Source organism: Sciurus carolinensis, chromosome 5 (assembly GCF_902686445.1).
Source record: "Sciurus carolinensis chromosome 5, mSciCar1.2, whole genome shotgun sequence".
Taxonomy (NCBI): domain Eukaryota; kingdom Metazoa; phylum Chordata; class Mammalia; order Rodentia; family Sciuridae; genus Sciurus; species Sciurus carolinensis.
In genome coordinates this window covers 127,821,340-127,848,815 of record NC_062217.1, presented here as the reverse complement: position 1 = coordinate 127,848,815, position 27,476 = coordinate 127,821,340, and the positions used below count along the sequence as shown (strand labels likewise).

Below are 27,476 nucleotides of genomic sequence, written 5' to 3'. Positions count from 1 at the left end.
TGTATAGTAATATTGTCAATGTTTCAATGACATTTATCAAGTGGCTTTTGTTTCTTGGCATCTCATACTCTGGAAATATCACCCAGGAATTCGTCATCACCAAGTAGCGGTATGGCATTAGTACCAACAAAGAAAGTCAAGGTGATTTGGAACCTCCAGTCTACAAGAAGTGGGAAAAAGCTAGATAGGCTCTGGTGAAAGTAGAAGTTTGTATTGTGGGCACTATTGTTAGGTGATCTTCTGTGTGAGGCTCCTGCCTACAGATCTCAATCTGGGACTTGTTTCAACAAAGTGCTTGGTCTTCGTGAGGATTTTTCTGACTCTCAGCAGTTGGAGGCCACGTGTGTTTTGCTGTCTTGGCTACCGTGCTTTCATTGGCCTCATTTTACCATGTCCCTTGGGTTTCAATCCTTCCTATCCCTGGGACTATAGGAAAACACAGAGGGATCTCCAATGGCCCTACCCTTATTGAAGGCATGTTAGAGTAACCATAACTTGTTCAAAAAAAGGATACTTTAAGAATGAAGAGCTATTAGTCTCTTGTGGTGGTACAGGTCTGTGTTGCCGCCCGCAGCAACAATCCCGCGGATATTTGTTACCGCCTGCAGCAACAATCTCGCGGGTATTTATCGGAGGTGGACTGGAAATAAACTACTTCTATTCCTGTGCTGCTTCCTTGCTGCCTTGCTTGTTCTCTAGCTTATAGAGGAAGAAAGGCTTTGCTTACTTTTAGTTTTAGAGGAAGAGAAGCTTTGAGAGGAAGAAAGACTTTGCTTAGAGGAAGAGAGACTTTGCTTAGAGGAAATGGGACTTTGCTTAGAGGAAGAGACTTCGCTTAATTTTAAAGAATGCTACTCTTTCAGAGAGGCTATGCTTATCAAAGGTCTACTGCTTCTTAAAGGTGGGTCGCTTCTTGGAGGTGCGGCATGCGGCCTATGTCCTACAACCTGCGACCCCCGGGTGTGTTCTTAGTTCTCCGTCCTGCGATCTAGAGGTGTGGCTTAGTCCCGAGTTCTACGATCTGCAACCTGCGTTCTGTGATCTATCGGAGGTGCTGCTTATTCGAGGTGCTTCCTATAGGTGTGTATATACCTAAGGCAGCCAGTCAGCTTAGGATTAGCACAATTGAGGCATGCCCCTCGGTACCAATCAAGAAAGAATGAGGAATTCTGTTGACCACTAGCACAAAGGAGACATTAACTAATCAGGCAAAAGTAGATCATGCCGTGTTAACACTAACTATGCGCCACCTCTTGGCTCAATGCCAGCTGCCATCTTAGGGTTACCCAAACATGTCTTCTGCAGGTCTGTGATCCCTGTGACTCAGGAAGCTGAGGCAGGAGGAGGATTGCAAGTTTAAGGTCAGCCAGGGCAACTTACAGAAAACTTGTCTCAAAATAAAAAGAAAAGAAGGAAGGAAAGAAGGAAGTAGCTGAGTCTTAAAGTGACCCTGGGTTCAATCCCCAGTACCTAATAAAGAAAAAGAAAGAGAGCTGGGGAGATAGCTCAGTCAGTAGAGTGCTTGCCTTGCAAGTACAAGGCCCTGGGTTCGATCCCCAGCACTGCAAAAGAAAAAAAAAAAAAAAAAAGAAAGAAAGAAAAAAAGAATAAAGAGATATCAAGACAAGAAACCCTGTTGGTCTTACACTTCTCTGACTCCATGTTTTAATGATCCACATAGTTAATAGCTTACTATAAATTGACTATACTTGTACTGCACAATTTACCACTAATTGGATAATAGCATAGAATGTATCTGTGTAAGGACTACTCTGTAAAAGAGTATGTTTTATAACTCCAAGTGGACTTCAATCTTTTGTTTCTCTTGGGCCTATGCATGGAATATGTCAAATAAGTACTTATATGATTATTTGGAGGCCCCATGTAGCATAACTATAATTAAGAATAAGATCTAATCACTTTGTGTTCTTCAATTTGTTTTTTTGTTTGTTTGTTTGTTTGTTTTTTAATTTACAGTAGGGTTCTCAAACAATGAGGATTTGTTAAAGGGAGAGAAAGAAAATAAACCAGACCTTCTGTGTAGCTTTGCTAAAACCATGTGGAAGTCCAGTCTCTTCTTAGTTCTTGTTTCCTGAACAAATTCAAAGAGTTGATGTCTTCCTGAAGCACCTGGAACCAGATTGACAATGTCATTAATGACATAAAAATGAGGTATTGAGAGAGTTAAAAGAGGCCATGCACATTTACCTTTATTGGTCAGTTCATGCACAAAGAGGCAGGTGATGATGGATCATGGTGGATGGGACAGTTTGACTTCCCTGCACCACACCTGCAAGGCTTCTGGCTAAACACATGTCCCCCAACATAGTCCCATGGAACAGAAGGTTCAACCTGGGAGCTATGGAGGTCATTTCCATCCTGGTTTTTTTTCTGCTCTTATTCTCTCTTAGAGATGCTGATACTTGAGAGCAGCAGGATTTCCCCCTGCACTCTCTCGTCACTGGCTGATATGCTTAAAGAAGCAATACAGTACTTCCCATCACAGACACCATGTGAAGGCAGCTGGTGTTACTTTGGCCGTCCTGATGCTGGGAAAGAGCTATTGCAGGAGGGTTAGATTTTAATTCCTTACAGAGCCATGTAGATGCTATGTGCAAGGACTTTGCTTTCCTTTCCTGCAACTGTGGCTTTTAGTGGCATGGGACCGTCTAGCCTGCTCTGATAGAAGCACAGCATTCACAGACACACACAGGGAGCCAGATCAACAGGGATTAGTCTGGGATTTGGTTGTTTATGAATGAAGAGGCCCTTCCCCTTTGTTTTGGCCACACCCCTTCCCTTTGCAGCTTTTTGAGGAATGAGGTCAGGGCCAGGATCTAAGTGCTTATGTCACAGAAATAGCAACACAGCTCCAAATTAATCTTCAGCTATGTATTTTGCTGCCTCCTTCAGATAATACAGGATAAAGCGGAGGCCTGTGTGTGTTTTGTTTTCGCATCTACCTTTGCAAGGAGTATATGAATGAATGTGTGTGAGGGGAAAGAGGAGGCCAGCCAGAGAGATTCTGCTGGGTAGCTGGTAATTACTGACAGACTGCAAGAGTTTGCTTGGATTCAACTGGAGCATGCTTTGGTTTTCAAAACAAAATGGAAGAATAAAGTAAACCCCAGTAGTGTATTGTTTTAAAGCTTCCTTTCATAAGGAAATTTTAGCAGTTGTTATGAAACTGCATGTTCCCTTTACAGTGACCAGTTATTTTGACTGTCATTTTTCATAGTGTGTAGACCACCATGCCGCCCCCAGTAGCTCCTTGGAGGTGTGCAATGTTTCAAATGAGTATCTCATGCAGATTTCATTTTCCATCACCAGTCAATTTTGGTATGCACACAAAAGGCGGGTACTTGTGATTTTTCTCTCTTACATACATTTGTGCACGCACACACACACACACACACATGCACATGTGTACACAAAGAGCTTGATCATGGCTAGATTTTACATGAATTGGGATTCATCTCTGTCCATCAGCCAGTGCCAGCAGATGTCCTTATAGGGTGGTCCCAGGAGACTGGCACTTCTAAGGCTCTTCAGCCTGCTTCTCTTTAGGATATTAGCATATCTAAAAGGCATTTGTGATTGGCAGGCAGGAATCCTGTGCTGGTGATGGTGTTTACTTTTTGTTCTCAGGCTCAATTGTTGGCCCTTGGCCTCTTTTTCATTTTTGACCCTTCCTTTATTTGCTTGAATTGCCTCCTCTGTGAAAGATTAAATAAACACACTGGAATGTTGAGTAAAGACTGAAGTATCAGTATCAGCCTAATCTGCTACATATTCACTTGATGGACTTTGGTGTGACAGGTTTGAAGGAGATGCCAAAACTGTCTTTTATATCAAGGGTGATTAATTTGAGTGAGGTGTGTAAAGAAGGATGAAGTTTGTCATTTAGTGGGATAATGTACTACCTAATTTGGCTTTCTGCACCTAAACTGCTTCCTGAGTACTTGAGAAGTGTTATAACTACACACATGTGGTCTATACACAGTGGGTATGTCTACCACTCTGTATACATGTGCATACACACATGCCCATATGGACATTTGTACTTGCAAATCTGTGCTTTTCAAATGGATCTTTCTTGTGTGGAGACAGAAAGCAGATTAGTGATTGTCTGGGGCCAGGGGATGGGAACAGGGATTAATTTAACAGGCACAAAGGACCTTACTGGGATAATGAAGATGTTCTGAAAGTGGATTATGGTGATGGTCACACACATGGTAAATTTACTAAAAGCCATTGATGAATTGCATGCTTAAAATGGGTGAGTGTTGTGGGATATAAATCATGCCTTAACAAAGCTGTTAAAAATTGGCATTCTGTATTTGAGTCCCTTTAGGTTCTAAGTTACGTATAAAACAAGAAATCGTCTCACCCTAGATTTCTACCTGCTCTTTCCCCCATGAAGTGTGTTGGTTTCAGTTGCAGAGAAGATGGACCTTAAGATAATAGGGTCAGATAAAACCCTAGTGCCCAAGGATGTAAAAGTCTGCCCTGACCCCTATTGGCAAGGAGCAAGGGTGCTGCCACTGCCCAATGAGGAGGTGACATCAGGTGGCCTATGGGGGCAGGCAGGGCACATGATTCTGACCAGGTTCCTGAACATAGTTGATACCATGTTCAGAAATGCTGCTTAGTGTGTCAAAAACAAAAAAACAAAAAAAATCCCCATGTCCAGCTCTAAAGTGATGGCATTTTTCTCTTCTTTGCAGGTTGTGTTGGTCTTTGCTCTCAGCATTGGTGCACTTGTGATATACTTCATAGATTCGTCAAAGTGAGTATTCATACACGTTGTCCTGCCCTCTCTTTCTAAAACAACACATGGCCCTTTACATCGATGAATTTATTTCCCTTAACACCAACCCTTGCAAGAACCTCCTGAGTGCAGAAGACTTTTGGAGGAAGGCAGGGCTGTTCTGTGCTAATTTTCTGAGTGGGAGAGAGAGCTCTCAGAAGGAAGGCTGCTTTGATTCGGCTGGCATGGGGAGGGTGGGCGTCTGGGGTCAAGTCTTCTTGCTGGGTATTATTTATTTTTAAGTAGCTATTTCCTCATGAAGTATTTGTGCTGAAGATGTCAAGAAATTAAGAGGGCTTTGATGGGCCATTGCAGTCTCTGGGAGGGTGACGGTGTCCAGCAGGTGAGCGGCTGGGCCATTCTTGCTGTGGTCGTAGGAGCCTTTTCTCATCTGGGTTTCCCGTGCTTTGATCCTGTTGGAGGGCAGATTAGAAAACATGGTGCAGTTCTTTCAGCTGTCAACCCAATATTTAGCTGAAGCATCATATGCTGTTGTTTCTTGACCTGTGAAGGTAAGAACGTGTGATGAAAGAGTTCAAGATGACTCTCAGAGGTGGAGGTGGCCATGGCCACCTGAGAACTCCTGAGTGGACACTCTTGCAGACCCCTGGGGTGCCTGCTGAGGGAACTGGTGCTCCAGGGTGACCTGGGTCCCTGATGGCGAGCAGCCTTCAGAGGCTGAAGGGAGCACCTGCTGGAGCTGCCAGGTGGTAGCTGCTCCCTGTCTGGTTCCTGTAGGAGCCTGCCCTGGGTGTCTCATTTGTTCCAGCTGTTCTAGTGCCATCTTGAAATTGATGGAATCTGGGAAGTGAGCAGAGATGGAGTCTTAACTTGTTTTTCTGTTGTGAGGTGAACTTGACAACTCTGGCCAGGGGACAGTGACCTTGAGCTTCTCTTGCCCTCATTATCTGTGGTGAGAGTGCTTTTTAATACTTTTAACTCCATTCCTCATGCTGTTGATGCTAGATTTTGATTCTAGGAAACCTGCCTCTTTGGCCTGTTGGTTTTGGACTTGGCTGTGCCTAAATTCTGAGCTCAGTGCTCATTTTCTGAGACTCTGGTTGGTGGTGATTTCATGCACACCTAAACTCTGAATGTCTCAGAGCCATCTGGTCACCAGTCAGAAGATCTTGGGCATTGGGGTGCAGAGGCCAAAAAGTCGTATTAGGAAAAATAAAGAAGACATCTCCTCTGATCACCTGTCCCTGGGAGTCAGCCAAGGCTGACTATTGGAGTGCCTCAGCCCATGCCCACATACCAGGCCTGCTGCCCTCACCCTCTCGAATCAGGGATGAGGATGCAGACTCACTCCTTTCATCAAAAGTCCCTAGCCAAGAAAAGAAGAGCATTTTTAAATTTGGAAGATTCAAATTGGCATGTCGCGGAAGGTAAGCCCTCTTTGAAAATTTACACTCAGTGTTTCTGGACCCTATTTGAATTAAACTGGAGTTCTTCTAAATCCCTTGGTCTTATTTCTCAAATCTCTCCCCAGGAGTATTCTCATATGTTGTGGGGTGCATACCCAGCCAACTCCCATGCTGGGGCTCAGGAAAGAGGTTCGGACACATAGTCTGTGTGCCCCAGAGAGAGCACACCTTCTGTGAAGGTGAGTATCATGCCCTGTTGGAAGGACAGATGCCTCAGCTGCACATTCCCTCCCTTTTTACTCCTCTGTATTGCTTAGAAATAAAGTGCTCTTTGTTGGATGGATTTGGATGGTGTCCTTTTTTCTAGTGTCTACTAGAAGACAATCTTTGGTTCTGTAGATTCTGATATTCTCACCTGCATGGGAAAGGATGGAAAAGGATGAAATTCCCCAAGGCAGAGCCTTTTCCCTGAATGCTCTGCCTGCCTCCACATCCTTTGGATTTAATTCTGACACTGCAGAGCTTTGTGGAAGCTGGCATTGGAAGTTCTCTCTGATTCTTTTATGGACATGTAGGGAATCTCTACCAAGGCTGGTCTTAGAGAAGAGACTGTCCTTGGGGACTGCCCTAGTCTTGTCCTATCTTCAGCCCTTCTCTCTTCTATATCACTAAATTGCGTGGTTTATCCTAGCAAGATTCTGTTTATAAAAAGACCTTGTGGCTCTTTATGTAGCCTAATCCACTTGTCATTCACATGATTTCATTTGGTCCTGAGACCATATTTCCAAGATTTTGACCCATGAGAGGCCCAATCATCTGTCAGCACAAGGGAATCTTACATCTTCTTGGGGAAAGCCAACAAGTGTGCTCAGCTTAAGTAAGGGGAAGAATTAAAGTAGAATCTATAAAGTTAACCTTTGGGATGAGCCAGCGAATTCCCAGGAATAAAATGAAATGAAACCCCTCGAACAAATCATAATCAAGCTTAGTGAATAAGACAAACTGAAATTTAACCCACATATAAGATGCAAATGGAAAGAAGGCAAGAAAACAGAATATAAATCCTTAAACTCCATCTTTTTCATTCAAAACTATTACTAGCTTAACAGTCATGGTTTGGCTGGCCTTCTGGGCATCTTGCAAAGTAGCTTAAAACTTCTCTTGGAAATTATTCTGAGTCATCACCCTGGAAAAAAGTACCTAATATTCTTGAGATGAGTTTTAGTTAGCATTTATCCTCTTCAAATAAATAAATCTGGAGTGAACCTAATTAATTAGACTGACATTGTCCATGAGATGGCTTGTCCCAGTGTATTTTAACCAGACCTGACCCCATTAAAATGGTTAGGAACATTCTAGTTGTACTAACTCAAGATTTGAGACTCTCCGCATCCTGCCTCTTGAGATGTGCAAGGAATGCAGATAAATACATGAAGAAGGCTCTCATGTCGACTCTACCAGCTTGGTCTCAGAGTAGGCCATGTTTAGTTGTACTCTGAACACACTGGCCAGGTTGTTACTCTACCTCTGTGCATCAGCAGATGGATAAGGAAGCTCAGGTAAATGTCCAGTTAGTGGGTTTATGATCTTTTTAACCTTCCAAAAGCTCATTTTACTATCAAGGAGTGCAAGATAGGTTGTTCATAAATCTATCTTCACCTATACATCTTTCTTTTGAGTTATTAAGCCAAGATAGATAGATTCCTGAGTTGGTCGTTTTCATCTAAGAGTTCAAGAAGCAGTTCTTTGGGTCCTAATTTTCCTGGCGTGATCACCAGGGAAGAATCATTCGTGTGGCCTCCAGTGATTACTATTTAGCTGAGATAGATTGCCCTTGGAGCTCCTGAAGTTGAAAGCCAAGGAGAATTACATTAAACTGTGTTAAATGTAGGCTTCATCACCCCAGCAGTCAACTTTCTGGAAAGACCCAAGCAGAGGGAAGTGTTCTAGCAAGTCTTTGGATAGACATAAATGTCAGTGCCTTCACAATTGCATGAAGCTCATGATGCTCACCCCTCCCAAATATCTCCTCTGATTAGCCATCCAAGGGGGACATTATGCAAAGGAACTCTATTTCTTCTTTATTCTTTACAAAAAAGCTTCTTACCTAATGTCTGCCCCACGTTATCACTCAAACTCCTTTTTTTTTTTGGTACTGACAACTGAACCCAGGGCTTCCAGCATGCTAGGCAAGCACTCTATCATGGAGCTACATCCCCAGCCCCCCAGTTCCTAATTCTGATGTCTCCCAATGCCTGAGACCTTTTCTCCCACACACTCTGATCCTTGCACAGGAAAGATTTTTTTTTTTTTTTTTACTTATACAACCAAGTGGAGAGTTTCCTTTGATGGCCTATGAGTGCTAATGTCACTGTTGCTGGTTCCCTTTGAGACAAGAACATTAATTCTTATTTAACAGACAAGGGATGGAGGGAAGAAAAGAAAGACCTGTGGATGTCAACCTGAGAGCAGGATTCATGGGTTGCATAATGCAGCAGTCCTGTCATTTCCAGAATTTCAAGAGAAATTTGGAAGAGACAGCAACTCAGAGCTCTGGGTATCTGCATTTTTTTCCCCAGAGGCATTCTGGGAAAGAATGACTCACACATGTGCAGATTTTCATTCCTTTGATTCATGTTTAAATGTTGCTACCTCTTATACTTTGGTTACGTGGATTATGAATATTTAATGCTGCATAGACTGAAAATGAAGGTCAAGTCCTGCTCACTGGCGACTTCAAGGCAGGCTCTTGTCTCTGAAAGGCAAGCTACCTGCTGTTAGCAGAGTAAAGCTGAAAGGTTATACATTGTTAAAATTTTCCTTAATGACTTTATCTGTTCTAAAATGACTGATACCAGTGAGGGTGCCTGCTGATTTTGCCAGTCTTTGCTCTTGGCTTCTGGTCTCAGCACTGTTGTTTTGGGGATATGGACATTAGGAAGGAGGAGAGAATCAGCCCAGATTTTGTAGAGCTTCTAATCCAAACACTCAATTGCTAAGGTAACAGTGGTGTTACAACTAGAAAATGGCCTCTTCCCGATCTTTATAAATTTTGCTTTGGTATTGATTGATTGATTCATTCATTCACTCATTCATTCATTTGTGCTCATTCATTCATTTTGTATTTTTTCATTCATTTGAAGCATTCTCAGTTTAATAATGCTGAATAATTTCCAGGTGATAAACTCATTTATGGTTAGATCTGGTTATGGAGAACCATCTTTAAGGTTATGATAGAAATTGATCAGATTTCTGTAGTCTCTGAAAATAAAACTGGTGCCACTGATGTAATGAAATGAGGACACTCAGAGTTTTAGTGGAACATGTTAGTCACTCAACAGCTTTACCACTTGTCTCCACATTGCCTGGCCTCTCATTTCTTGGCCATGAAATTCTCTTTCAAAGGGATGGAGAGGGCAGGTGGGTGGAGGGAGCTCACACTCATTGATGATGATGTGTGAGCTACTGTGCAAGATGCTTTAAAATAAATAACACCTGCCATCACATTGAATTGTCCTAATAACCTCCTGAGGTAAGTATTACTGTCCCCACTTTATAGGTGAGGAGGCGAAGCTGCAAGATTTGCAACAAACCACGTGTCTAATGAGAAGTGGAGCTGGAATTTGATTCAGTGTGTCTCACTCTCTTCCAGTTGTCAAGAAGTGAAATTCCAGATTGTGGAAGAAACAGAAGGGATTTAGTGTGATGTTGCAAGGTTGGGAGGTGGCTCCATCTCATCCTGCCAGGTCATCTGTCCTGTTTTTCTTTTGTTCTCCATGTCTCCACCCTAGGGACCAGCTCTGCAATGGACAGTGCTTAGGAGGGCCTGTCACAGGCTTCCCCCTAAGATGCTGCCAAGCATCCTGTTCTGTTTTGAAGTCTTATTTGAGGCCTGATCTGTTTCATCCTAATAATAATACCTCTAGAAGATCCCATGGGAACTTTACCACTAAGCCACACCCCCAGCCCTTTTCTGTTATTTATTTATTTATTTATTTTGGATAAGGTTTTTGCTTATTTGCTGAGGGTCTTGCTAAATTGCTGAAGCTGGCCTTGAACTTACAATCCTCTTGCCTCAGCCTCCAGAGTCACTGGGATTACAGGTGTGCTTCCCTTGTGCCCAGAGAGCCTTTTCCTTTTTCTTCTCATTTTTTAATCGGTGCTTTATAATTATACATAATGGTGGGATTCATTGTTTCATATTTGTACATGCACACAATATTTATTTCTAATTTTAGAAATGTTTTATTAGTGCATTATAGCTGTACATAATAGTGGGGTTCATTTTGACATAATACATGCATGGGATTCTTTTAATCTCAGAAGAGTGGCAGCATTTTGTGACAGAACAGGGTCAAGTTAGCAAAGAACAAGGAAAGCTGATTTTTTCTCAGGAGCTTTTCCCACCAAGGGAATTCCTTCCAAGTAGAGGAACCTTTGACTTCTGCGTCTTTTCCTCAATCTCTCTGCCTCTTACTTGGTACACTGAAGTAGATAATGAGAGGTGCCTCGTTTCCCCACTCAGCAGATTTTCTGTTCACTTTAGAGAGCTACAGGATTCAGTTAATGTGTCATAGTTTTGTATTATGTTGTAGGATATTCTATGCCTAGGAAATTAGTATTACCAAACTAAAGGGATTTCTATGGAGCACTGGAAATGTTATAACTGATTTTCTTCTCTGGTCTTGTTCTGAGTACGTGAAGGTGTTGACCCATTGTCTCCCCAAGTGCCCAACCTCACGGCTGGCACTTGGCAGACCCAAGAGGGAGCCTAGGTAGCATCGTGGGATTGGCCGTCAGTGTGAAGTACTGTGTATATTAGCTTTCACTGTCACTACTAGCACACCCGCCCTGGAGGGTGGCCAGCCAGGCAGCCCAGGGCATAGGGAAGGAAGGGTCTCCCTCGCTTGCTTTTGGTTCTCAGTTCCTTTATGGAATAGGGCCTTTCCAGGTGGTGTTCGGAAAAACGAGCTTCAGCCCTCTGCCTCTGTGCCTTTTTTGAGAAGTCGTGGCCTGTGTTTAACCTTTGTTGAAGAAGTCAACTCAAATCACCATGTGTGCAAAGCACCTCCCTATTCTTCTTATTTCTTTTTAAAAATACTACCCCTACTACTCCCCCCGCCCCGCCCCATTTTCTCCATCCTCACTGACATTTTTATTGCCAGGCTTTGGTTTGGAAAATTATGGGCAAGGAAAGTTCAAGGGCAGGATGTTCAGAACAGCACTGCACATCTGTGAAGGGAACACACCAGGAGAGCCAGCAGCTGTTCAAAGAATAGAATGTCAGAGGGTGCAGGAGCCCAGCCCACTGAGGGAGGGGGAGAGGGCCGCCTGGGGGTAAAGAGGCTGTAAATAACTCCCAGTGGGAAGTCCTTGTCCCCTTTCAGAATTTAACCATTCATGCCCCCACTGGGTTCTTTGACAAGGGAGTAAGCCTAAGGTTGAACTTTCTACCTTATCCAGTTTTCAAGGTTCTCTCTAACTGGTCATAAATCTGGTGGTGAAGACAGGGAGGGTCTCCCTGGGAGCAGAGTTTACTTCCCTCTCTGTCTGAGTCTCCCTCCACGTGGATGGGACTGGGGGTCACTGACTATTCTTCAGCTGTCTCATGGATGGGCTTTGTCTGTCTCAGAGTTGTTCCCTTCCACCTTCTGCTTTGGAGAGGCAGTCTCCCACCTTGGGGACGCAAAAGTAATACAATGTCAATGCTATTGACTTGGCCCCCCCCACCCGCCACCTACTTGCTTCTCATTGCACATGGCCCGAGACACCATATGCAATAGCATTTTAAATGTCAAGGGAATACCTACTTATTAGGGGTATTTCATGGGGAAAAAAAGTGTTAAGAGTGGGAAAAAGAACTGAGCTACGCCTTCCAGATTTACTACAAAGAATACGGTTGACCCTCTGTACCAGCACCATCGGTATCAAAACAATTATAATCCAGACTGGACTCATTATTTTTGTTACTCATTATTCATTATTATTTTTTCTTCTGATTTTAAGTAAACCAATATTAAGACATTTTTGTGGGTCTATAGAAATAAGGTTGCCCCTAAGCTGTATGCCTGCCTTACCCAGTAGAAAAAATCGACTCTGTTGATTTCAACCAACACAGATAGAAATATATGAAAAAATCTGCATCTGTATTGAATGTGTACTGATTTTTTTCTCGTGGTTGTTTGCTAAAAAATATGGTATAAAAACTTTTCATACCATTGACATTGTATTATGTGTTATACTTCATGAGAGGTGATTTAAGATGTGTGGGAAGATGTGCCCAGATCACATGCAAACACTTTGCCATTTATATAAAGAACTTCAATATCCATGGATTTTTGTGTCTTTGGGGGGGTCCTAGAACCAACCCTCCATACAAGGGATGACATATACTGTGAGTGCTTAAAGAGGCTTCAGAAGTGGCTTTTGTCTCCTGTGCCTCAGCGTTCTTTCCTGAGGAGTAAAGTTTAGGTGGAATAATCAAATCCAGCCAGGTGTGTTCATGGGATTAGTTTCTTCATGGCCACCGGCGATATTGGCCTTGGATTCCTTGATTTTATGATCCTGCTTTTCTCTCCCTCCTCTTTCAGCACGGGGGGTGAGTAGGAGGTCATTTCTGTTGTGGATGGTGGATAAGGCTGGAAGCGGTGGCCTGGCCAGTTTGGAATTTATTACGCATTACTTTTGAGGACATCTGCCCAATTGCTCATTTATTTTTCCTATGAAAACCCTATTTGATAACTATGTCTATAAATCCATGTTTGCTCTATCCTCCAGAATTAGAATGAATTATTTCTGCCCTTTTCATCACTCTCCAGAATTAAAAGGAGCGTCTTGGATGATCTGACACTCTCCAAGCCCTCTTCTCGCTTCTTTCGTAGGAATGGTTTTTGGCACGTGTAAGAACCTTTCCACTATGAGGAGGTGGTAGATTATTGATGAGATAGATGCTGCACCTGATTCAAACATTACATAATTAATGCATATATAAGAACATTGGATGGTACCCCACTAATATGTACAAAATTTGTGTTTTTATGTGCCAGTGAAAGTTCTTTTAAAAATAAAATGAGTTTTACAATTTTTTTTTTAAAAAAAGAATGTTTTTTGGGTCAAGTGCAAGAAACACATTCTTTTCTAGGCCCAATAATTCCACATGCCTTCTGCAATTAGCACTAGTTTTTACCCTAAGAATCCTGGGTCTTCTCCCCACATGGCACCCCACCAACGGTAGTCTCCCTAAGGTCACAGGCAAAGGCATTCAGAAACTGCCCAGAGGTAGGGGTAGGAGCCAGCTGGAGGAAAATGCTTCAGCTCAGAGCAGTTTAATCCAAACACAAGGGCAGAGCTCCTGCTTAGCACAACTGTAGTGGCACTGGGTGTGGTAGCAGCTGCTGAGTACAGCTTTATCATGGGGTTTATGGAGCTGCAAGAAGTGTGACCTCATTTTTTTCTTTTGCCCCTCGCCCTGACAGCCTGACAACTTTGGGAAGACCCTGATCAGTGATGAGTCATTTGTGTTTTAAAAATAGATTCCTTTGCAGCAAGGATGCCCTTGGGACTTTTTGATGCATGTGTCATTGTGCAAGAAATTTGGGAGAGGATTGCGGGTGTATGTCTGTGTGTGTGTGTGTGGTGTGTGTGTGTGTTGTGTGTGTGTGTGTGACATTTATGTCTTACCTCTAAAATGAGTCAGAAAGCAGAGGATACAGGAATTGGCCAACAGCCTCATTATAGTAACAGGCTGAGATCTGTGCACCTCTGGCCTTAAAGGTAGATTTTGATTGAGTACTTACTGTGTGTAAGACATTTTGCCTGATAGTAGAAAATTTTGGAATACTATTTATAAGACTGGATCCTTTCCATTAAGGTGTTGGATAATATATATTTTACAAGAGTCAGGAAGTCTAGCCATAAGCACGGGGAAATTGAGGTAACAAAACAAGGATAACAAGATATCAGGAGGCAATATATTATCCACTACTAACACAAGCATTGTAGACACTAAGTGTGGAAGACTGAGGAGCTGAAATGATAGCTCTGTATCGAATGTTTTGTCTTAGGGCAAGATTTTGAATTGAGGAGTCGGAAAATCCAGTCTCCTCCCAACTCCAGGAATACACAAGCAAAGATCCTCACTGAGGCCTGAATTTTGACCTTTTTGGTTTTTATTTTCAGTAAAATTAAGCAAAGTCATGCCTCGAAATCAGCCACTACGAACAGGGGTGGAGAAAGGTTTCTGGACAGCATAACACCATCTCTTCAGTGGCCATAATACTTATTCTCCAACTACACATGATTAAAATCTTTGGAAATTTCTATTGGGAAGTTTCTAGAAGTGTCTAAAAGGCATCCTCTCCACCTTTTGAAATGAAGGGCTTTGTAAAATGGGACATATGAAAGCTGCTTCTGCGAACTGGCCACATGCAGAGTGTCACAGGAATGAGACAGGGAAGAAGTTGGGAGCACAACAAATCTGTGCTCTTGACAAACAGACCATGCAGGGACCCAGGATGCTTGTCTGGAAGCCAGCATTTGGCCCCCAGGGTCCCACTGTGAGTTCGTGTCTCTTGGTACTTTGGCTTTCTTGGGCATATTAGGACTTGTTATATTTTACAACATCATTTGTATAAAAACAAATATAGTCCAGACTGGACTTGTTATTCATATATTTTTAAAAAACATTTTTTTAGTTGTCAGTGGACCTTTATTTTATTTATATATTTATGTGTGGTGCTGAGAATTGAACCCAGTGCCTCATACATGCCAGGCAAGCGCTGTACCACTGAGCCATAACCCCAGCCCAAGCCACAACCCCAGCCTGATATTCATATTTTTAATACTTGTTATTCATTGTTATTATTTTTTTTCTGATTTTAAATAAATCAATATTAAGACATTTTTCTGGATCTATAGAAATAAGGTTGCCCCTAAGCTGTGTGTCTGCCTTGCCTGATGGAGAAGTTGGCTGTTTCCCCCAACCTTCTGGAAGTTTTCAGAGATAGGAAAACATGCTCAGAGACAGATGCCTTTTACCATCCCCCCCCCATGTCCTCTGATTATTTCAGATGCACAAATAAAAATAAACATTCCATTTTGAGCCCAGCTTTATCACTTGACTTTGGAAAATATTAATTTCAGCAGTCCAGAATTTAAAAGAAAATGGCACCTGGAGATGTATCAAAAATTTTAAGAAAACCTTAGAAATCTTGCTTTTCTGCAGAGTTTTGGAAAACATGTGCCTTTTTCCATCTCTGTATTTAAAAATGAATCTTTCTAGTTTAAGAAGTCTATGCTGCTGTTTAAAAAAAATAGCATTTGCTTTATAGGAGGTTTAAAAGCTCAAGTAGACAGGGGAGGGATGATGTCAGACATCAGTGGGGCAGATCTAGGGAGGACCACGATGAGCTGAGAGCTCTGGCTGCCCTTAAAGTGGTTTCCCCACCCCTGCTGCTTGCTCCCAAACAGGAATGCAGGCTCATGTGACACATCTTCAGATGTTCAAAGAGGGAGAAAAAACTGGGCTTGTAAATCGCATCTTCAATTTTAAAATATTGGCCACTAACTCGAAACTTTTTAAGTACTCTGCAGGCCAAGCAAAACACCCCTGCACGCCAGATCTGGGTCTCCTGTTTTTGACCTCTATTCTAAACCGTCTCTCTCTGGTCTTGAATTAGCTCTGCTAGAAAGTGCCAGGAAATGTTCTTAACTCTTGCCCTTCCACATCCCTATAAGGATGGCTTCTTCTTCCAAGGGGGGGAATTCCTGGTCTCTGAATGCTCCAGGTTGTTTCCCATTTAACACATTTTCAAATACTGCTTCATTAAATTTCCACTTTTCTCTAGACAAATACTGTATGTCACAGCAATAAATCAGCCACAACTTACTGTAAAGCCCCAAAGCTACATGTCACTATCTCTACGTCATCTCTGAAAATAACGTCGTTAGAACCTCATAAACACACACTCTGTTTGTTTAAGAACTGCCAGAGCTTTTTAAACATGGTTGCTAAGTCACAAGGGCGTATTTTCCAGGACTTAAATGGAAGAGAACATATCCCCCCTTAAATTGTCAGATTCTTTATAGGAAGAGAAGCCCAAATCTGTCTGTTCTGCCAACCTATTAACTTGACCAAAATAGTTGATTATAATAAATGTGTTAATGTTGATAATCTTTGGAGACAATCTTCTGACCAATTTAGCTCAGTGTGCACATTTTGTAAAATTTGGTTCAATGTCTAGCATATGTTGGATATAAAGCATAGGTTGGCATAGATAAATCCTGGCTGTCATTTTCATCGTCATTAAAGTTCAGTTTTCTGAGCATTGTGTTTAACATTTGCTGATGAAATTCTTATTCTTTGGTCCCTTCAAAGCAAATTTGGAAGTGTATCTAGGCCTTTCTCCCAGATGCCGTCCCAAGTCTGGGCTTAAGCTCCGTCACTGACCTTTCACTTTTTGTATGGAAACTTGGCAACTCATATTAGGGCAGCGTTAGGCTCTGTTGGAAGATGGAGCGTAGAGTGCAGATATTTTCAGAACCAAGAGAAAGATGGTTGTGTTAACCCCGTTTTCAGTAAATCTGCCTCATTAGTCTAGTTTCTGCATGGAAAACACTCAGATCACCCTTCACTTATCAGGACACTCTTAGGAAGAAAACTGTAGGTAGGGCAGTTGGACCTTCCCAGAGTTGGAATCCAATGTGTCCTTCCTAACAAGAACACTCTACCCAGGCCCTATGCATGCCCTGGCAGAATAGGAACTCTGCTTTGGGGTGCTGGTGTTCACCTACACCCCTCCCCCTCACCACATACCAGAAAATGCAGAGGAAGAAACCCCATAACCCAGTTTGAGATGCACTTGATCGTGATGTCCTAGAGGGAGCTTCAGGGGCAGGACGTTGAGAAAGGTGAACAGAACATGGATGCAGTTAGGCCACTCCACCCGGCACGTGCTCCTCCTCCAGCTGCAGGTGGGAGTGTATAATAAGGGGTGCCTTCAGGACTGCGCCCTCTTCGTAACAGCAAGAACAGGAAGAGTAAGGAAGCGCTGTGAAGAGCAGCATTAATAATCGAGACGTGCTCCAGGCCGGCGTGCAGGCTGTCAGTGCCTTCTAGCACAATCTGTCATCAGGCCCAAGAGGAGGCTGGGAGCAGTAAGGAGGGTGTGTTTGGTGGCTGTGTTCCTGTGTGCACGTGTTCATGTGCTTGGAGGAGGCAGGAATGAGCTAGAGTTGGCAGTTCCAGCAAGTAAGATTACAGAAGGCAATGGATGGGGTGGTTCCTTTGTGGGTCATGCACCCCCTCTTGGGAGCTGGATGAACTCTACAGAAGTCTTTGCTTGCCAATGATCCTAATACTGCCCCGTGGAACCCAAACTGTGGATTCCTCCTCTATAAGATTGGTTCATCTGCTTGCTCATCCCTCTTCCTTCCGCCTGGGGTCCACACAGGACCATCCACTTATACAAAGGCTGAGTGGTGACCCACGGGAAACTGTGTCTCCAGACCTGCAGAGCACATCTAAGGGCAGGTCTCTCTGCAGAGTGTTTCTCTTGAGCAGGTACCCTCCCTGCCCTAGTACCCTGGAATCTTGACTATGAAGACACAATGCCCATGATACCAGGGAGGTTTCCCTCGGCTTCCTAGCTCTTCCTCCATACCAAGCAGCACAGAAAGGAGAGGAGGTGGAGAGGGCTAAGGGCTCTTGGTTTGCTGCTTCTGTATTTGAGTTTACCACCTGTTCTTGGAGGGAAAGTTCCTCCTTAGGCTGTGATTCAGGGGTGCAAGCAATCTCCAGCCGGTCACTCGACTGAGGACCCATGCTGTTGTGCCAGGACCCAGGCACCATTGGGCACAACAGACACCAAGCAGACACCAGCAGCTGTCAGCTGGATCTTCCACCCACTACAGGGGAGGAAGAGGGAGGAAGAGGACTCTGCTGGCTCATCCACTGGTCTTCAGACCAATTTGACAGCAAACAGAGAGCAGCTTAGGTGATGAGGGGCCCCTCTTGCTCTCAAATTCCCTGCTTCCTTCAGATTTCTTCTGTCCTCACCTGTCTCCCAGCCAGCCGACTGTGACAGTTTAATTGGTGCAGAGGAAGGCCAGGCAGTAGGGAAGCAGGTAGGGGCGACCAGTGTTCTGGAAGAAGGAGGGCTCCCCTGAGATGATTGAGGGAAACCATGACAGACAGGCCTGAGCACTGCATTCAGGCAGAAGGTCAGGGAGCCCTGTTGGAACAGAGCACCAACTGAAGAGAAAACATTTGCTAATTTCCTCCCCATCAGCTGCTTGGGTCAGTATCGCACATGCATATGAGTTGTCAGAGCCTCCTACACCTATGGGCAGAGAGAACTGCTGAAAGGCTGTGGATGGAGTGCACTTGGAGGAAGGATGCCTAGTGGTTAGCAATGGGGTGTGGGGTGGACCTTCTGGCTTAATTCTGCTGCTTTGTAGCTGTGCATCCTTGATCAAAGCTCATTAACCTTCCCAAACTGTAAGCTCTTTGTACTGTCAAGTGGGCTGAAAGTGGTGAGGAGGGACAGTGATAATATGACCTTATGGTAGTGTGTAGCAAAAATTAGATGGTGCATGGAAAAGCTCATAGTACAGTATTCAGTATGAACATGGTCCCAAATATTATTCTGTTGTCCTTTTGAGGTTTGTTTTGAAGCTTTGAATTGGGTGTTTTAGAGAGGCAATGTGTGAATACAGAAAAGCTAAGAGACAAGTCAAGATTTATTGGAGGGGAGCACTGTGATCAGTTATCAGGGTAGATAGAGGACAAGGCCATTGCTGCTGTGGGAGGGCGACAGAGTGAGCATAGCAGCACCTCCAAAAGATGAGGCTCAGCAGCCTAAGAAAATTCAGCTAGGAAGTTCAGGATGATTTTACAAAATTTCTGTTTCAGTTATACGCATAGAGCCATATAAACAGGTATGTGTCCTGCTTTGTGACATAAAATATATTTTGGACTGTGGAGTTTGTTACAAAATAATTTAAGAAACACTAGCTTTGAGTTCAGCTGAGACCTTGCTTTCTGGGCTGCAGGATTGAGGGAGCCATGGAGGAGGAAGGCTGGCTTGCATTGGGTCCCAGGGCACAGATAGAATAGGGTTGTGCAGAAGCAGCAGATGAGGTGAGCAGCCCCCAGACTATCCTCACTGCTGACACCAAATGCAAGTTCATGGGGAGGGAGGGGGCTGTTCTCAAACTAACCTCAACTTTCATTCACTGGGAAGGGACCACAGAACTTGCAGAAGCAATTTTACTTTTGGTTATGATTTACTACAGGGGAAGAAGCTAGACTGAAATCAGCTGAGAGATGACATGCATAGGGTGGAGTCAAATAAAGTTCCAAACATGGACCTTCCATTATCACCTTCCTGTGGAGTCAGGCATGGTGTGACTTTTCCTTCATCAAGGTGTGCAAGTATTGCCAGTCATGGGAGCCCACCTGAGACTTCAGAGCTCAGAGTTTTTACTGGGCCTGATTGTGTAAACCCGGGGGGCTCCCTCATGGCCCCACTCTTGGTCTCCACCTCTTCTGGAAGTTGATCAGTGCCATGTAACCTAAAACCATATTGGTAGAACCATAAATTAAATTGTTAGAGTTTCTGGTGTGATCAACCCCACCCCAAATCATACTGTTCCTGTCTGGCTGGCCCGAGACCCCGTGGCAAGGATAATTTTATCAGGCATGACATGCCTAGAGCTTAGAGATTGCCTCCCAGAAGCCAGGGCAAAGGCCAGACAAGGCCTCTCCTGGAGAAGACTGTGAGTATGTCCTTCCATCATTTATGTGAATGGGCAGAGAGGAGAGGGAAATGCTACCTCAGAATGTGGGTGCTTCCGGGGTTTTAGTGTCAGTAAAATCGATGCTGAAAACAACATGATATATCTAGTCCCTCAGCCCCTGTACATAGTCAGGCTAAATAACTTACCAGTTGAGCCTTAATAGGGAGGAGGAAAGGGGCCAGTCTGGCTGCACACTCCCCACATGGGTGAGTTACCCACATCATGGACCTTTGGTTCAACCCCAGGTGACGAGGACTTCTCCTGTGCCTTGTTCCTTTGCAGACTTGATAAACCCGAGAGACCTCCAGGTGCTCTCAGCAGCTCTGGTGAGGAGGACGTCTATCTCTCTGCTCTAATTTAACTTCCCTAGTAGAGGACTGGATGAGGTCAAAGCCAGAGAACATTGAGACCTTCAAATGGAGACAGAAAGCAGATCTGCATGTCATTAGGCCATCCTGCCCCCTTGCAACCTGACAAATGAGACAACCTCCAGTCAGGAGCAATTATAATTGTGCAATCAAATTAACTTGGATATCAGCTTAATGAAGTGCTTAATTCCCTAAATGAAGCTGAGCCCTAATATTTAGAGAGGCAAGCTGGACCCAGGAAAGAAATGAACAGGCTTCCGCTAATGCCTGTTAATATTAACTGCATTTGTAAGCCAACCTTTCCTGAAATTGATTCTCTCCTATGAGATGACCCACTAGCTGTATTTTTCCCAGTTCTGCTGGATTTTTGCTAAGGGGCTTTTCTGCTGTGGTTCCTAAGCAGGACATTGGAAAAAAACATTTTATTGAAAAATGTCCATTGGGCTCTGCATTCTGGAACACTTCTCTTAACATCACAGGATCTTAGCTTTCTCAATTGAACATAAGGAAATTCTTCCTCTCTTTTTCTGAAGTTTCTGTTTTTGTTTTTCTTTTCTTTTTCCCTAGAAGTGTTTTATTGTAGTTAAAAACATGCTCTGGAGGCAGGAAGGTCGGTTTATAAATCCTGATTCTCATTACTTGCTGTGTAACTATGGGTAAGAAATTAACTTCTCTGAGTCTTTGTTTCCTCAACTGTAAATATGGACAATAATCATTTCTGCCCCTTAGTACTGAGAACATTGAATGAGATACTGCACGTAAAGCACTTAATAAAAGACATAGGACGCATTGGTGTTTATTAAACCCAATGACAATGATGACAGCATAAACATGAAATTATTTTCAGTATGAATTACATGTCACTGGTTTGGTATCAGTAGTCTCTATTTCCATTAAACTGGTGACTTAGCTCTTGTTTGGAAATGACTGATGATTCAGTAATTAATTCAGTATTTATTGTATGGTTATTAAGTGTCAGGTTCTGTTTTAAGTCCTAGGCCCTTACATCTGGTATCAGAGAGAGACTGACAATAAACAAGTTGGCAAATAAATAAATGAGATAGCATCAGTTGGCGATAATTCTGGTAATAAAATTGGTAACAGGAAAGACAGAGTTTATGTGTTGTCCTCAGAACTCCTTTGGGGATCTAATGACTTCTATGACCCCTTTCTCAGAATATTATTTATAAATGCTAACAGAAAAACACTGGATTATAAGAAAATTAATTACATTGAAATTCCTTCATTATAAGAAACAAACTTGTGATATGGTATGTTTACCTCTTGATTAGAACATTTTTATTAAGATGTAGCAATAGTTCTAATACACTATCATAATTTTAAAGTAGGATTAGTGTGTTTTGAGATATCCACAACAATGATAAATTTATATGTAAATATCTGGGATCTCTATGGTTAGCAACATCACAGACATCATTAATAGTTACAAAGTAGCTTTTTAATTTAGTTTGTTGCCTGTATTTATAATGAAAGGAAGTGAAAAATATGAATTAGAGGCTAATGAAAATATAGATTAATTTTTCTCATCTAGGTTTATGAACCCCTAACTGCAACCCAAGGACCACTTGAGATACTGTGGACTCAGGTTCAGAATCCTTAGAACAGAGAGCAACCTGTGCTGGGGTATGAGCTGTGACCTCACAGAGGTGAATCAGGTTATTCCTGTTGTTAGAAAGTCATCTTGGACATATAGATCAGTGGAGTCAAGAGTCCAAAAATAAATCCATATACATCTGTAGTTGATTGACTTTTGACAGGTATGTCAAGATAATTCAGTGAATATTAAAAAATGTTTCAAAAAATAGTGCTGGGAAAACTGGATAACCACATGTAAAAGAATAAATTTGGTGACGCTAGGGTTTGTGGCTCAGTGGTAGAGCACTTGCCTAGCAAGCATGTGTGAGGCACTGGGTTCGATCCTCAGTACCATGTAAAACAATAAATAAACAAAATAGAGTTATAAATATATATATATATAATAAGTATATAGAGAGAAAGAGAGAGAGAGATACGTATAGATATATATAAAAGAATAAATTTGGACCCTTACCTCACACCATACATGAAATGACTCAAAATGGATCAAAGATATAAGAACAAAACTGTTATACTTTCAGGAGAAAATATAGGAGTGGTAAACCTTTGTGGCATTGGATTTGGCAATGAACTCTCAAATGTAATACCAAAAGCATAAGCAACAAAGGATAAAGTAGATAAATTTGACCTTGTAAAATTAAAACCTTTTTGTTTCAAAGTGCCTTACAAAATACAATTCACAGAATAAGAGAAAATGTTTGCCTATCATATCAGATACAGGACTTATATCTAGTCTATGAAAAGAACTCTTACAACTCAATAATAAGATAAAGGTTAAAGATAACCCAGGGCAAAGGTAATGTGTAGATCTGTCTCCAGAGGATACATACAAGTGGCCAACAAGCACATCAGAAAACACTCAGCACATCAGTCTTCAGGAAAATGCAGATCAAAACCACAATGAGATTCCACTTCATACTTACTTGGATGTTCACAATAAAAATAGCAGATCATAACAAATATTGGCAAAGATGTGGCCAATGTCAACCTTTGTGTGTTGCTACTGGAAATGTAAGATGATGCAAAACCTTTGGAAAATTGCAAAAGTAATCGGAAAACTGGGAAATTCTCAGAACGTTAAACGCAGATTTACCATATGACATAACCATTCAGCCCCTTGGTATTTATCCAAAAGGAATGAAAACATGCACCTGAATGTTTTTAGCAGCATTTTTCATAATAGCTAAAAGTAGAAGCCATCTAAATGCCTATGGGTGGGTGATTAATGTGATATATCCTTGCAATCAATGTAATATCATTTGGCTACAAGCAGGAATGAAGTATTCATACATGTATTCATACATAACATGGATGAACCTGAAGACATTATACTAAAAGAAGGTAATTACAAAAGATCACCTATTACATGACTCCATTGTATGAAATGTCAATTATAGACAAATAGAGAGAGACAGAAAGGAGATGAGTGGTTGCTTAGGGCTCATAGGAGTGGGAAGATGAGGAGTTGACAGCTGAAGGTTCCCAGGTTTCTTTGTGAAGTGATGAAAATGTTCTATAGTTGGTTGTAGGAATCCCACAACCATGTGACTCAACTAAAAACAATGGAACCCTTCACTTTAAACAGGGGAATTGAATGGCATAGGAATTATAGCTCAATAAAGCTGGGACCAGGGTTGTGGCTCAGTGGTAGAGCACTTGCCTAGATGTGTGAGGCACTGGGTTTGATTCTCATCACCACATAAAAAAATAAATAAAATAAAGGCATTGTGTCCATCTACAACTAAAAAAAAATATTTAAAATATCTTAAAAAATATAACTCAATAAACCTGTTTCAGAATGAAGTCATTCTAACTAGGATGAGAAATATAAGACTGTAGGGTAAATGTGGTGGCAGGTTGAGGAGCAGGAAGAATATTTGAAAGACCATTTCATTAGTCTTAGCTCAGAGAGCAATGCCTTGGGTTAGGATGTTCATCATGAACAGAAAGGCTATTTAGTTTAAAATAGGGAGGAACCAAGAGTGGCTGCCAGGTCGTTGATAGCGTTCACCCTCTAGAAGCCCTGAGTGTAGTTATAATTTGTAGAAGTATTGGGAAGTGCTATAGTTTGGATCTGGGATGTCCCCTTAGGTCTTTGTTTTAAAAGTTTGTCTACTACTAGCCTGTGGCTCTACTGGGAGGTGATGAAACCTTTAGGACATGGGGTCTAGTGGAAGAAAGCAAGGTCATTTGGGGAAATGTCCTTGAAGAGGACATTGGGACACTGACTCTTTTCTCTCTATTTTCTTCCTGGCTGCCAAGAGGTAGAGTGCTAAGCGCTCTTGCCATGATGTACTGTGCTGCTACAGGCCCCAAGGGACCAAACCAAGCTACCCATGGACTGAAACTTCTGAAATCATGAGTCAAAATAAGCATTTCATCCTTTGAAATTATTATCTCGGGTATTTTATCACAGTAAAGAATTCTGACTATTGCCAGAGGATTGGAGGCACTTAAACACTCAGTTCTTGCGAGTGTTGGTTTGCAAGATGTTAAGATCATCTATTTCATTGTACCTTTTCATAGGGAAAAATGTGCTTCACACACACACATACGCATCCCACATTCACACACATCTTCACATGCACACTCATGCATGCCAAACAGCAGCATAAAATCCGCATGCTTCAGAAAGCCCAGCCAGGGCAGAAAAAAATGAACTCCAACTTTGTGACTTCTCACATCAATGCTCAATTTGTTCAGTGGATACAGATCACTGATTAGAGTGAGTTGGAAAGAATTGCCTCAAGAACTTATGTTTCTTAAACATGTCCATCAAGCATAATTTTCTCTCAGTTACAAATAAATGGTAAAAGAGAGGAACATGTCATATCAGGGCATTGGGTACTACAGAATTTTGATAATGTCAACAAAATTATGATAAAATAACCATGTTTTCTCTATCTCTTGGTTCCAAGGAAAGCCAAGCTCAGTCACTTATCAGGCTAGGTGTGTTAAAATCTGAGTTACTCAAGGTACTTCTCTAGAGATAGCCAGACTTCAATAATGAATGAGCTCTGGAAATTAAAGAAATGATTAGATTGTTAATTGAGGTTTTCTTCTTCACCTCAAATAGAGGCAGACTTCCCGGAAACCTGAGCCTGGAGCCAAAAAGGCAAGAGTTGGGCGACTCTTAGTGAGACTTGAATAAGATTTATTTCCTTCAACATTGTTCTCCTTCTCTTCCAGGGCCCCATTGGGACCTTGGGTGCCAACTCTGTTAAATTAATTGACAGAGGATTGATTTCTAACTCTGACTCTGCCAACAGAACTTTTGCTGGATAATTCCAAGCCAGACAGACTTATATGACTCATTTTCTTCATCTGCAGATGATATAGTGCAACAGAGAACTTCTGAAATATCTTCTATACTTTACCGCTGTTTGAATAAATGTTCTTCTTCCTCAGTTGTGGGCAGTAGAGAAGAAGAGATAGGTTTCAAGAAATCTGCTTTGAAATTACCATTTTTATTGTTGGACCTCATCGTAAGAATGTACACTTTGCAGTGGGTTACCTTACTGAATAATGTTTGATTGAGTTAATGTTAATTTTTTAATGTTTATTCTCTGGATCAATCAATGGAGGTGGGGAAGATGGATCTGCATGACAATTGAGAAGATAAGCTGAAGGAACTGATCTTCCCATGCCTAGATGGCAAGTAAACCTTTGCTTACTTTCCATGGGCATTGTTTCAGGATGGAGTCCAAGTGCTCATTGCTCTTCAAGTCCCTTCAAGAACATGGCCTTATTCATCCCCAAACACAAAAAGTTCTTGACCATAACTACTTGAACTTTGGAGGAGTCACCAGTATTTATATTCCTGTGATGTCCACACACATCCCTGTAGAAGTTTCAACTGCATCTCCCAAATAATAATACCCACTAGCAAGTCCCAGTGATGTTCTCATGGGGAACTTGATATTCTTTCCATGTTTATTAAAATTTTTTAGCAGAGAATAAGCTTTACGCTGGGGAAGAGAAGGAAATGTTCTTCAGAAGCTCTGACCAGTCTCTGTAGCAGTTCAGAGACTCTGCTGGTCTTTGACTTGTCCTTCTGGTGGGGTCTTCAGTTCTTACAAGTGGCCCTTCCAAGTATTCTTCCTGATCGCATGTTCCAAGAACTGTCTCTTGCTGCAAATCCCTTTTTTTCCATCTTGTTACTTTTTCAGTGATCTCTTGGGTCCTTTATAGCTTGACTGCCAGAAAACTCTGACTTGTTGGCAAAAGAGCATGTGCCTGATCCATTTGTGGCAGAGTTTTCTAAAATAATTTTTAATTAAGTTCTTTCTTTGTGGCAGCGACTGTGCTAAAAGGCTTCTGTAAATCTCACCTCGTTTAATTCTCATAAAACCCTAGAAGATGAATACTAGTGTTATCGCCATATTACAGATGAGGAAACCAAGGCACAGAGAAGTTAAAGTGGCTTGCTTAAAGTGACTGCTAGGAAGTAACAGAAGTAAGATTCAAACACAAACCTTTCATTTTAGTCTCTTCATTTGGCATGAGCAAATCACCTAATTTTTTTTTCAAAGTCATGATTTCAGACCCCTGATAATGAAAACAAAATGAAAGCAGTTTGAGGACAGTTTCATCCTTATAACATCACAGGTACCAAACCTGTTATTTATTCGTGAATCAAGACGAGTGTAATAATGGAGTACAAGTAGCCATAATATAAATCTTTCTGAGAACTGGTAGAGCTTCTATCTGGTGCAGGGAGTGCCCATCTCCCAAGACAATTCTCCTTTAATTTGGTTCCAGGAGATCTAGCCTTTATGATACGGTGTGTACCTCCTAAGTCACTGACTGATGGGGAAACTTTAAAACCATGGACCCTAAAATTCACCAACATCTTCTGGGGCCTTGGGAACCTCCAAACCAGATCTGGTTAATCAGTGACTGAGATCTTAAACTGGGGAAGGAAAAGGATTGATTACTTTTCCTATTTGTAACTAATTATAAAAGGAAACAAAACAAAACAAAACAAAACAAAACTTAATGGGGAAAACTTTCTTCTGCTTTTCTCCATGGAGCTCACATTGCTTGATGTTCTGTTTCCAGGGTGTTGACGTCAGTGGAAACAGCATGTATAGAATAATTATCTAATATGCCATAAATGCCATGCTACGGTCTGGCAAAGGAAATAATGCCCCAGGCAAAGGGGAAGTTGAATTATATAAAAAGCAATGAGCCTTTTCTTAATTACTCCCTAAGAAGGAGAATTGAGATGAACTGAAAATACAAAAAGGGCATATTTTTTAATGAGGGAGGGACAGACCTCTCTGTGGCTTCTGCCTTTCCTCTTCTGATCTTTCGCGGTTAGTGAAGTGGAGGCCAGGGACTGCCTTCCCTCCATGCTGAGGAGTCTGTGGTTTACTGGGAGCCCCTCTCCTTCCACCCAAAGCCCCTCAGAGCAGCTATGACTGCTTCTTCTTCTCTCCTGAAGGTGTCCAGTCCTGGACCAGGCAAGGGAAAGATAAATGACTCCTGGTGGCCACGTTGTAGATTACTTAGTGC

General features: G+C 42.2%; 1 protein-coding gene across 27 annotated transcripts in view; it reads left to right on the top strand.

Moving 5' to 3' along the window:
• The window catches only part of Kcnma1 (potassium calcium-activated channel subfamily M alpha 1), a 723,575-nt gene that overhangs the window by 358,733 nt on the left and 337,366 nt on the right, over positions 1-27,476 (top strand). For all 27 annotated transcript variants that reach the window (XM_047552140.1, XM_047552139.1, XM_047552148.1 and 24 more), the window contains exon 3: positions 4,728-4,789. In XM_047552140.1, coding sequence (XP_047408096.1) covers positions 4,728-4,789 — 62 coding nt within the window. The remainder of the gene's footprint in view (positions 1-4,727; positions 4,790-27,476) is intronic.